The 12,906-nt window shown below is 34.7% G+C and overlaps 1 protein-coding gene across 1 annotated transcript; it reads right to left on the minus strand.

The window, feature by feature from the left end:
- Nucleotides 1–6,641: 6,641 nt before the first annotated feature.
- LOC122033592 lies at nt 6,642–9,371 on the minus strand. The gene is made up of 3 exons (XM_042592654.1): nt 9,163–9,371; nt 7,144–7,314; nt 6,642–6,980 (listed from the first exon to the last, which is right to left on the minus strand). Exons 1-3 carry the CDS (start codon nt 9,223–9,225, stop codon nt 6,765–6,767), a joined length of 450 nt encoding a protein of 149 aa, XP_042448588.1. The 5' UTR covers nt 9,226–9,371; the 3' UTR covers nt 6,642–6,764.
- Nucleotides 9,372–12,906: the final 3,535 nt, after the last annotated feature.

Here is a 12,906-nt window from a genome sequence, read left to right on the forward strand (position 1 = left end):
TCAGTCACCTCCTGAACTTAGTCAGTTTAAAGATTTAAATATATGGATTATCAAAAACAAAAAAAAAAAAGTCAACTTATCGCCCCCGGGCTACAGTGCAGTGGCAACATTTCAACAGCTCCCAAGTACTCACAATTTGATTCCCAACTAGACGTACTGCAGAGTATTTATTGGGACATAATCAAAGTTCCACATTAGAAAGATATGAAAAAGATCATGAATTTAAAATGATGTAAGATATCTCTATTGACATGAAACCTTTTAAGTAGAACCCAAAACTAAAGTCATGATAGCTTAAATCCAAAGTGATTAATGTTATGTCATTGTAGAGATATGTGCATATCCTTTGGAGCGCCGAGGAGATGGAGAGCTTTGAGGCCTGGACCACAGTAGATGTTGTAATCAGGAATGACTTATCTTCAAGGGAAGATCAGAGGTGTTAGGGTGATACTTTGACAAGGGGACCCATAATAAGTTAGAGTGAGTGATGAGGATATTTACGGAGAGACTTAGAGTAGATGTCGATCCGGGATATTTGCCGCCAGGTCCAACAAGTCAAGTAATATGTTCATAGAAAAGTCTGATAAAATAGGATGGTGGTCCTTAGTTTGAAGGAAGGATGTGTTAGTGTGTTACTGGCCTTAGGTTTAATGTTAGGCAAGGGTTTTAGGTTTAGTATTTATATGGTATTATGTGTGTAGTGATAGATATAGACACACAAGAAGAGTCCAAGTGTGATCTTGGAAGATGGGAAGTCCAAGGGTGAGTCTTGGCGGTGTAGGTAGTCTTAACAACGTAAGTTCAAGGTGTGACTTGGCAACTCTCGGGGCCAGTTTGGCAAAGGAAGACCGGATAATGACAAGGAAGCTTCCAGTTGTGGAAGCAAGGCGTGAGCATGTGGAGGGTCATGGAGGGTCTAGGAGTCTAGGTTTAGGTGTGCAGTACCATGAGAGGCACTCGGATGAGATTTCGATTACTGTTATTGATTTCATGCAGTATCGTTAGATCGAGTCATTGTCACGGTTGCCATGAAAGTCGCTGACCGGTAAGATAGCGTCAATATAACATGATCGATCTCGAGCCTTTATAAGCGGTTTGTGGTGATTATGGTTATTACTTAATGTTTCCATAGAGTTTAAGGGCTCAAGTGATCTAGTGTGTGCTTGAGGAGTAGTGGTAGTGTTCTCACCAGTTAGAGCCGAAAGTTCCAAGGACAGCGAAAGTGAAAGTCCGGAGAATCCACCACTGATCCATGAGTTGGGACATGAGTAAAGCCAAGGGTGTTAGATTCACATTACTGTGAATGGTTATGTTTGATTGCCTTGGTTATAGCCTCTAGGTTTAGCTTTATATTTATGGAGTCTTGGTTCCAAATGGATTGGGACCATTGTGTAAGTAACCCAAGATAGTTTTGATATGATCAGCCAAGTCAGGTTAGGTCCTATTGGCATTTAACCCTTGTGACTAAGTGTGCAAGAACTTAGGAGTACAAGAAGTCGAGCGAAAGATGTAGTTAACAAGAAGGACGACACGGAAAAGAGTCGACAGGATTAATGCGTTTGAGGAACGAGATGCTGTGGAAGAGTACATTGGCGGATGAAAAGAAGGCGCGCGACATTTTCGAAGGACCAGAAGCCGGAGCGGAAGATTGCTCGAAGGTTGAAAATGAGTTCGGATGAGTCCTATTCCGGATGGTCGAAATCACCCGAGCGATCGGAGCAGCAGAAGAAGCTGAACTGCCTTATGAAAGGCGCCTTCCATGACTTGGGAGACGCCTTCAATGAACAATGCGAAGGCGCCTTCCATGAATAGTGCGAAGGTGTCTTCAATAGCTTGAAAGTGCATTCCCAATAACCATTAGCGAAGATAAAACTTTATCTTCGCACGGATCAAATTGCCACAATGGAGGCACCTTCCACCCGATTGAAGGCGCCTTCCAGTCTCAGGTAAAATTTTCTAGGGCTATAAAAAGACCTCTGGAGTTAGGAATAATTCAATAACTCTTGTATTCATTTCCTAGCATATTTTTTTAGCATTCAACAAGTGTAATAGGTTTCTCCGCCTACACGAAGGAGATCTTTTCAGTGCTTTTCTCTGTCACCTAGGTTGTAACCAAGTAACTCCTTAGTGTCTTTCATTTATTAGTTGTTTAATTTCATTTTTATAATTCTACTACTAATCTGAATTGAAAGATCGAGAAGGTTTTTTTATTTTTTTAATAGGAAATTCACCCCCTCTTGCCCGCCTAACCTGTTCCAATAAGTGGTATCAGAGCCAGGATGCTTCAGAAAGACTAACTGCTGACCGAAGCACAAGAAATGGTCGGACCGAGCATCAACCCACCGAAGTTCAAGGGGGGAATTCATGAGTTAGAAGGAAAAGATGGAGGTATTCTTTAAGACAGATTTCGAATTACTATTAATCATGAAATTTGGGTTTGTGGCACCAGAGGGCAAAGAAGAATATCAATAGACGAAGGAACAAGTCGACTTTGTGGCAAACAACAAAGCAGAGTTTCATCTACTTAGCATCTTACCACCTCAAGAAGTCAGCCAGATCGAAGCCTATGAGTCAGCCAAGGAGCTCTGGAAAAATTCCTAGAACTACACGAAGGGACCTCGGAGGCAAAACTTGCGAGACGGGATCTCCTTCAGAACCAAATCAGTAGCCTCCAATTAGAAGAAGACAAAACCGTTGCACACCTTTACTTTAGAATAAAGCAACTTGTCACCGGACTCACGAATCTCGAAAAAAATGTAACCAACCGAGATTCGCTAAGGTACGCATTTAACCCATTCCCTAAGACCACTGAATATACATCATTAGTAGATGCTTATTATATCTCTAAGGATCTAAAAGTAAGTACTTTAGAAGAGTTGTTTTCAACTTTTGAAGTTCATGAAATAAGATATACAGATCCAAAAAAGGAGCCCAAGCACAACATTATCTTAAAGATAAAAATAGATGAACCAGATTCTGAATCTTCTCTTGCTGATGATGAAACAACGTTTATAGTAAGGAAATTTAAAAAGTTATTTAAAACTAACAAAGTTAATCAAGTACAGGATAAAAGAAGAAAAAGAAAGGTAAGGTGCTACCACTATAATAAAGAAGGACACGTGAAAGATAACTGTCAAAAAATGAAGAGCAAGGATAAGGACAAGAAGCCAGCTCAGACCAAGCATAGAAATCTAAAGGCGACATGGGACGAAACGTCGTTCGAATCGGAAATCGAATCCCGCACCGGACTTGTACCAGTAGCAAGTCACCAAGAAGATAAAAACAAAGTAAGCTTGTCCGAAATGAGCATCAAGAGCATCGATGAAGGGGGAGCTACATCAGAAGGAAGCGACACTTCAGGAGAGCTTCAGATTACGGGATCGACAAGGTAAGTCAGGTACGGTCTTTACCTCCTGATAAATTATTTCAATTTATAAAAATATTATCAAAAAAATCCTATAAATTAGAAAAAGAAAATAATGAATTAAAATTAATTCTAGCAACATCTTGTCGATTAGAAGACTTCGACAGGATAATAATAGAAAATGAAAAATTGAAAGGAGAAATAGAAGAGTTAAAAAATTGTACATGCTCACATATTCAATAAGTTAGAAGATCTAATGGATTAAATTGATATTTTAAATATCATAAGAGTCAAATTTAAAAAATATTACAGAAATATGTTCCTAAGAAATTTTTGATTAATCTTATAAGAAAGAATCTATTTTAGGTTCCAAAATCATATTTAAGTTAATTTTTTTTTCATGCCCTGTGTTTTTTTAATTAAATTTTTTGAAAGTTAGACCTAGAGCTTTCTTTAAAAGGATTTGCATGCCAATAACCAAGAAGACCTAGTGCATCGCCATAGCCTATAAGCCAATTACTGAAATGAATGTTTAATTAACTAACTATTAAGCATTTAATTGTTATAAAAAATGCTTTCAAATAAATTGTTTTGCATAAATTCGATTAGAAATTAATTAGAAGTTAATTTTTTAAAAAATAATTTCATCACTTATTTGTAAGAAAATGTTTTATCTACTTTATATATGTCTAGTAATTTTTTTCAACAATTAAAACTTTTTTTTGAAAATTCATTTATAAATCTAGATTTTTCGAAGCTTAAACTTTTATATTTTTCTGGATAATATTATTTTTCCTTAGACTATGTTTTAGAGTTTTTTTTAAGTCATTCTATCATACCCTATTCTTAATGTGATCAAAAGGGAAGAAGTAAAGATTAAATCTAGGGGAGGGTAATTTAATTTATTTAATTTTTACACATTATTAAATTATAAATTTGATTACCTTGTTATTATTTATTTTTGTTATTATCCTAACTTAACTTGGGTTGTTCACATCAAAAAGGGGGAGATTGTAAGTACCCCAATATAGTTTTGATGTGATCAATCAAGACAGGTTAGATCCTATTGGTATTTAACCCTTATGTCTAAGTGTGCACAAACTTAAGAGCACAGGAAGTCGAGAGAAAGACACAGCTAGCGAGAAGAACGACACGGAAGAGAGTCGACCTCAATATTGGACCAAGGAGCAAGCAGAGATGGATAAGGAGGTAACTATAATTGTATTGAATTTATTACCTCCTAATATTGTGTTGCATGTAGGTGAGTACAAGTGTGCTCATGCGTTATGGAACAAAGTAATCGCGCTTCATGAGAACCCTACACAAACACAAGGAGTGGAGGAGTCCAAGTAGAATAACTCATTGGTCCAAGAGAAAGAGAAGAACCAATCGGAAGTTGAAACAAGCTCAACATCCGAGGAGGAGGAAGATGAGGAAGTGTCATCCACATCTTCAAGGGAAGAGGATGTGAAATCGTCCACATCTTCGAAGGAAGAAAAAGAAGAGCAATTCAATGAAGAGGAGGCTTTGGAAGCTCAACCTTCAACCGCACACACCGAGAAGAGCACTAAAGCTCACATCAAGTGCTTTGAATGCAAGGAGATGAGACACTACAAGAGTAGGTGTCTTTCACTCAAGAAGATAAACTCTAAACCCAGTAAAGTTCTTTTGAAGACTAACGTGGGTTGTAGGGATTATGCCAAGGAGAAGAGGCACATTCAATGCTTCACATATGATGAGTGGGGTCACTACAACACAAAATACCAAAGGAGAGAAGAGCTCAAGAAATTGACGCACTTGAAGAAATGGGAGAAGAAAAGGAACTCGAGTCAAGGGGGAACTTCAAAGGTAAAAAAGAACGTAATCCCTAATTTAAAGTTTAATCTAATTTTAAATACCTTTATGTTTGTTAGGAATAATGAAAATTATGTACCCATGCATAATTATAGATTTAGGTATAATGATAGGAATAGGGTTAACACAGTAGATAACCTTAGGAAATCATACACTAAGATTAGACCTAAAAAGAAACAACTTACCTTGCCTAAGGAGAGGAGGGTGGTTGAAAACCTAGGCATTAATCCCAAGAAGGGGAGACATATGCCTAGGAAGAGTAGGTCTAGAAATGTCCAAGGTGGACATGTTAATTCTAGGGTTAGAACCCTATAATTAAAAAATCAAGCTTTGAAAGTAAGGTTTGAGGAAATAGATAAAGTCCTAAATAGGTTCATTATTGGATCTAGAGGACTTGATATGTATTTGGGTAGTCAAAGACCTAAAAATATTAAATTGGGTCCCTCCAAGATCAAAAGGAGGTCATGGGCTAGGTGACACATGATATTGGTAAAAGAGGAATGACTAAGGATAAGAGAGTGTCATTCAAATCCAATGAGAAGAAATATGCTAAAGTTGTATATAATTATGACAAAGATGAGGTGTTTAAGGTTAAGGACAAGAAATTAATCAAAGACAAGATGTCTAAGATTAACAAAATTAAATTTGTAAGCCAAGTGTCACTTGAGATGCATCGAAATAACTTAGTCATAGTAAATGAGTCACCTAGGAAGATGTCTAAAATAAGATTTTTAAGGAGAGCTCAAAAAGTCTTTGGGACATATGATAAATGAATCTCAAGTGGACCATACTTCGAACTTAAGATGGATCATCAAATATGTCAAAATAATTCGAAGACAGATTTAAATCTCAAGTGAACTGAATTTTAAAATTTGATCTGTTTATTCGATTTAACTGAATTTTTAGTTATTACGGGGGATAAGCTCCTAGACAATGAAATTTGAATCATTCAAGGTACACTATCCTTGAATAGTTCGAATTATCCGTGACACTGAACCGTCCGTCGGAATCCTTCTGCACATTCCAATCTACCTGCTGAGTGTTGGAAAAATTTTATAAAGTCGGATTAATTAATGGTATCTGGACCATCTGGTCCTCTTTATCTCTAGAATTAATAGGATGTAAAAGCTAACACCTGGATTTAATAAAACAAACAAAGTTTACTGCAAGATTTGGAGGAGTGCAGAGGAATAGAGAATCAGTGGAAAGGCGTACGTAGGTATGGAGCTGGCGAAAGACGCTGGAGAAGTTATTGGGCTTGAAGAACTTAGGGAGGAATCAGCAGCATTCCACCCCACAAAGCTGTTGTAGGCAGTGTCGGGGGCACTGGGGTGTCGCCGGGTCATCCACCATCTCGCATGTCCTTGCCACCGCCGTTGCGAATCGCTGTGGGGATTCAGAAAAAAGCGCACAGCATGAAAAATAATGTAGAAAAGATATTTTGACCTCGGAAGTAACAAAGAAGTTCATAAACACGACAGACTGAAGATAGAACATGAAAAATAAAATGTGCGCAAGGAGCTGCAAAGGTGCATTCTGACTTTAGTTACAATCGATCTTGAAATGAATTGCACTCCTCTAACAGACTGATGATACTATATTCAGGTGCGCTGAGAGATGAAGATATGTGCAGTTTAGCTGGATTTGGTGTTGGCTTTGATCCATCTCGGGATTCAAGGCCTGATGCATCCTTAACAACTGGTAAATCAGCCTTGCCACGGCGGGCGGCAGATGTCCTCCTTTGTTTCCATATTCTTCCGTCCTGGAACAATAGAAAATGCAGGAAGTGAATGCAATCGAGTGAAAAAAAAAAAAAACAGTTAGCAGGTTTCCAATAATCTGACACTCGTTGAAGTGGGTTGTTTAAGCAAAATCCTTGCTTAATCATTAATTTAATTATTCTCGAAAAGACTGAAGCCACCTACATTTATTATTGAAGGTTCTGGTAGTGGGCATGTAATCGGTTGATCATAGACCATTGGCTCAGATGGGTGCTCCACTGGTTTAAACTCCACCGCTTCTTCAAACCCATGGCGCACAGCAGCATGAACAGAACTAACTTCCTCTATGTTTGGTGTCGATGAGGTCCTAACATCCTAGTTAGAAATATACATTTCGACGATAGAGTAAGAAGACAAATAATATAATTTCCATGATAGTCTAGAACAAGATAACAAAACATCCGACGATGTAACAACATAACAAAAAAAAAAAAAAGACAACCCGGTGCACGAAGCTCCCGTCATGCGGAGTCCCGAGGAAGGATCCATTATACACAGCCTTACCCTACTTTTTACAAAAGGCTATTTCCAGGATTCGAACCCGTGACTTTTTGGTGACATGACAACAATTTTACCGTTGCGCCAAGACTCCCCTTCTAACAACATAACAAAAAGGGAAAAGAATATTTTCCAAATCAACTTATAAAGACAAATGTGGACATCACAATCAGTTAGGACTTTGAGTTTAATTAGGATGCATACAGACAGTAAATTGGAGTGGCATTTCCTGTAGTTTGATCACTTCCTGTAATTTGGAGAATCTCCACAAGAGCTTACTCAATAAAGACAAAGTGGTAGGTACTAATTTCAGTATATTTACCACAAGTTCAGCACGATTCAATCTAAGTGAACAGGATCTAGTTCAGGTGAAGCTCACTTTGTCTACTATCTATAATGATTTAGCATCCTCCATGACTTTCTACTGAGTCACGGTAACAAGCTTTATCATCTTACGACACTATCTATTACAATGAGTCTCCAGTGATGCTTTAGCAAGCATATGCCTCAGAAAAAACAAGCCCATAATTTTTTTTGTTTGCTAACAAAGTGTGGTTGGCCACCCTCAAAATTTCATCATCGTCATCAGGTTGTGTTTAAGACAACTATTAGGAGTTGGCTACAAGGGGTTGACTACATAGATCTTATACCACCATTGAGCTCTATACAGGCTTATATATTTGAAGCCTCAAATACAATTATACAATGAAATTTCACTTTCTAGCTCTGGTGAGGGGGGTTTCTCAAGAGTTCCACTACAAATTTGAAATGATGAGGAGAGTGAGTGGAGCTACCCTAAACCATAAAGACTGCCAACCAAATATGTTGGTTTCATAATTCCTTTCTCGTATGTGATGCATGTGGGAAGCTAAACTAAGCTCAAACAAACAAGCATATTGCCATTATCCTTTTTTTTTTTAAGAAGAAGACTTGTTATTTCATGACTAAAAAATAGAAGCAGCAATTCAACCAAAACTATATCGAAGATTTTTAAGTTACGATGTTCAAAAATTGGTCCTTTTCTTGGGAACTTCAGGTTTTGGGGCAGGTGGTAATGAACCAACTTTATCATGTTAACAAAGCAAAGGTAATTTGTTCAAATTCAGCTTCTGCCAATAATATGTACCTGCAGTTCATGAGCTAGACTTGATGTTGTCGAATACCGTCAGTCTAGGGCCAACCATACATCCAAGGTGAGTGTTAAGGATATAAATCTATTGATTGATCTTTTTTTCCTAACATTTTGGAATGCGTGGTTATCCAATCAACTTCTATAGACATGATAATTGAAATCAAAAGATTATTTCAACAAATTTATCTAGATAAGTATCATAGTTGCCTATGAGAGAAAACATACAGTTTAAAAACCAAAAAGGGAGGAAACTATATCACAGGACGAACCGAATTGAAGAACAAATCCAAAAAAATACAGCTTAAGCGCTTTCTATGCTATGGCAAATAACGAACGCACGAAAGCGGAGAACAATCTCAAATCTCACTGCGACAAATATGTGAAACACGTTAAACACAAACGTTGACCCCCAAAATATAAACAAGTATCGTCCACGAGCCATCAAGATCAACAGAAATTTGCAAAACATAGAAGATCTAGTGAGTAAAAGATCCAGAACAGGATTCGATTTTTCGAAGGTTTAGAAAGCTCACGATCGCGCTCTGTGTTCGGTTGTGCCCCCATCCGCCAGAACCCCGAGAGAAAATCCCCACCATCGCCTTCCCTTCGTCCTCTGTCACCTCCGCCTCCAGAACACATCGCCAGCAATAAATTGAAGGGCTCGAGGAGGAAGTAAAGGCGACACGCAGCCGCGCGGCGTGTGCGATAGCAGCGACGCGTCTCGGGAGCGGTTAGCTGATCCGAGCCTGCAGTAGAAACTAGAGATCAGGTTACCCCTTCCTGGGGTTTGTTCACTTTAAAAAAGAAAAGCGATATTTTAAGATGGGGTATATCGCTCACCATTAGTAGCAATTTCATCGATCAAAATCAGCAGCTTTCCTTCGATCAATATATTCTCTATTCTGTATTTTGGTCAAAAATCCCAAAAAAAAATCTGATGCTCATCCTCTTCATTCAGTATATTAAATTAGAATCGTATATTTTACAATAAATTAATCTATTTCAAAATATCGGGTTTCGGTTTGGTTTATTCTGCTGGGTTTGTCTTGTGCGGTTTGCTCACCCCGGACTGGTTTTGACTTCTGGGTTTGTTTAGATGTAATTAATACAAGTCTCATTATTAAATTCTGATATGGATATTAATAAATTATATATATTTTTAACAGTGTTTGTTTAGAACATTTAATCATTGTGTGAGCTGGGGTTTTGGGCGTGGTGAGGCTCCTCCAGTCAATTTGAGAGTACCTCCTCAATTTTGGGAGTGGTGGTGGTGGTGATGTGCAAAACTTTGTTTCACTACACATCTGAAGTATTAGCATTTCCAGCTCCTCGTACAAATATTGATACCCTAAATTTTGCCCCTCAGTTTTTAGGTCACAAAGTTCAAAATTAGTGCAAAATTAGAAAGCGGTATGATTCTTCTTAAAGTCGATTACTTTATATTGAAAATCGGTGTATTTCTGTCGAAATTGATACTCTTGTTAGGTATAAAGTCTGAAAATAAGTGTAATTAACATTAAAATTCGATGAAACTTTCTTATTATAATCTTCCGGTCACTGCATAATGGGATCAGTGTATTTTACATTGAAATGAACCGTATTTTTGGAGTCTGAAAAGTCCCGAAATTGAGTGCAAAGGTTGATGGTGCATGGTGCTGTAAAAATGGTACTCATGCATCAGTGTCCCCAGTAAGTCGGCGTTCAGCGGCTAAATCAGTATTTTGGTGAAGATAATGTGTTAATAAAATATCAGATTATTAACTATCTTGAGGCTAAGAAGGACCTCTTGGTCACAGACTTTTGTCTCGTAGGCGATGAAATATGTTTGACAGGAAGTGGTGAAAGTTTATGAATAGGGGACTGCATCAACAAAAAATTATGTTTACCGATAGAGAATATCTGTACCATAATGTTATTTTAATAAATTTTAATAGTTTTAATTAATTCTTTTGAATATTTTATCATATTATATTTGGAGATAAAATAAAACTTTTTTTTATTACTAATTAAAAAGTAAACCCTCACTCATTTTTCATATTCAAATTATTATTTTTATTTACTTGATCTAAATATATATATAATTAAATAAACTATATATATATATATAATTCATAATTATTAATTAATATTAATTTGGGTTGAATAGATTGGAGTAAAGTGTTTTTTTTTCAAATTTTGTCCATTTTTTATTTTCAATTGTTTTTTAAAAATATTCTTAAATTTTCCATTAGGCTATGTGTTTTTAGTCTTGGTGCAATGATAAGTGAACTGCCTCCCGTATGTTAGGATAAAATCTTTTTATAATTTATTTATCTGTATTTAGTTATGGGTCAACAATATTTAGGTCGTCTCAAGGTTCCATGAGGCCCTAGGTAAAAAAAAAATTTAGGTCTTTAATATGTTTTTAATCAAATTTTCTCTCACTTTTTTTCATTCGAGGGTTTAATTTTTTTTTTAAAAAAAATAAAATATTGACACTAATAGGTATAGCTAATAATATTCTATAAGAGAATTTAATTTTTTTATAAGGTTTAATACCTCAAGTGCGATTTTTAATTCTGGATTTATTATTTTTTTAAAAACCTTTAATTCTAAAAATAAATCTAAACCATCCGATAACATGTCATATGTTAAAAAGTTTTCAAGATTTAAATATTTTATTTTTAAAAACTCACCATCACACAATTTTAACTGTCTATGTCATATAAAAAATTAAAATTATCTTCATATATTTTAAATTGTTCAAATCTACTTTGAAGTGAAAAAATAGCATGGTCAATAATATAATTAAAGTAATTAATTTTAAAAGATTCTTCAGATGAAAGCTTCACCTCATTAATTTTATTCTCATCAAATTGTTTATTTTTTTTAATGACACGTTTTTCACGAAATTTTGATTCTATATTCATTTTATTTGCAATCTCTTTGGCAGAAATCACAATAGATATAAATCCATTTTCTTTATAATCATTAAAAAAAAATAAAACCTTTTAACTAATCTAATGCAATGGCAATGTTCATACCTTTATATTGTAAAAATTTACTAACAGTATTAACTGCAAATAATATATCATACCAAATAACCATACCTAATAAAAATTCAAAATTTTCAAACTCATATGTTGCTAAAGAATTTGCTTCACTTTTTGCTTCTCTTTATTGTGGAGCTTGATATTTTATTATTTTAATGCTTTCAATATGACTTTAGCGTATTTGTGATACAGTTTAAAGGTTAAATTAGAAACATGGCCTTGTAAATTTTTCATCTTTTGTGAAGAAAATAATGAGTAAATACATTGTATCACACCGAAAAATGTTATAGACACTAGCAATTAGCCATATCATCATAGTACTAAATTAAGACTGACCTAGTGTATAAAAGCTCTATAGTTTATATTTAAACTTTGTCATGTTTGTTTACCTTTATATTCTCATTATCAAATCCTTGTCCTGTCATCATTCGATTTTTCTTTATTACATTAATAAGTGTATCAAAAAGACCTTTTCTTGATGTATCATATATTTTTAAAAATTCTATAAAATATTCTTCTATCTTGATTGGACTTGTTGAAATATCTACACATCTTAACATAAGAGACATTTGTTCTTGATGACTTACATTGGGAGTACAATCAAGTATAACTGAAAAGTATTTTAGTTTTTTTTATTGTTTTAATTATAATATTATTTAATTCTTTTCCTAATATATTTATTAACTCATTTTGTACATTATGACAAAGATAATCATTATGAATTTTACCATTTTTAATACGTTGAAGGTGTTCTTGCATTATTTATTTTTTGCAAGATTTTTGACTATACAATAATTCTTATTAATACATTATTCCAATGTTCTTTTTCCTTATTTATTTTTCTTGTAAATTTTGATCAATGATTTTTAAGCAATTTCATTTCAATATCAAACCAAATATTCATATTTATAATATGCTTGTTTCATGACTTTTAAGCACACTAAGAATTTTACACCCTTCATTTTCTAATTGAATTGTAATTAATTTTTGATTAAATAATTTACAACAAAAATAAAATAAATATTGATTTCTCTAATTAGACCATTTTCAACTAATAAATATATTAAATTTATATTTATATTTTTTCCATTGTGCTGGATATATATATATTTTGAATAATAGTTTCATCAATATTATTTAAAAAAATTATCTTCATGATATATTAAGTTGTCTTTTTCTTCTTCTGAATTATAATTATTTTCTTTGTTGATATTAATATTTGATAAATTTGATTTGTGATCATTA

This window comes from Zingiber officinale, chromosome 11B, assembly GCF_018446385.1.
Source record: "Zingiber officinale cultivar Zhangliang chromosome 11B, Zo_v1.1, whole genome shotgun sequence".
In the NCBI taxonomy this organism is placed as follows: Eukaryota; Viridiplantae; Streptophyta; class Magnoliopsida; order Zingiberales; family Zingiberaceae; genus Zingiber; species Zingiber officinale.

What these genes read in the sequence shown, in the direction of transcription:
- LOC122033592 (XM_042592654.1), bottom strand. Translation starts at nt 9,225, where the DNA reads ATGGTGGGGATTTTCTCTCGGGGTTCTGGCGGATGGGGGCACAACCGA. An exon ending in ACCGAACACAGAGCGCGATC is followed by an intron (nt 7,315 to 9,162) that starts GTGAGCTTTCTA and finishes ATTTCTAACTAG; the next exon opens with GATGTTAGGACCTCATCGAC. An exon ending in CAGAACCTTCAATAATAAAT is followed by an intron (nt 6,981 to 7,143) that starts GTAGGTGGCTTC and finishes CTATTGTTCCAG; the next exon opens with GACGGAAGAATATGGAAACA.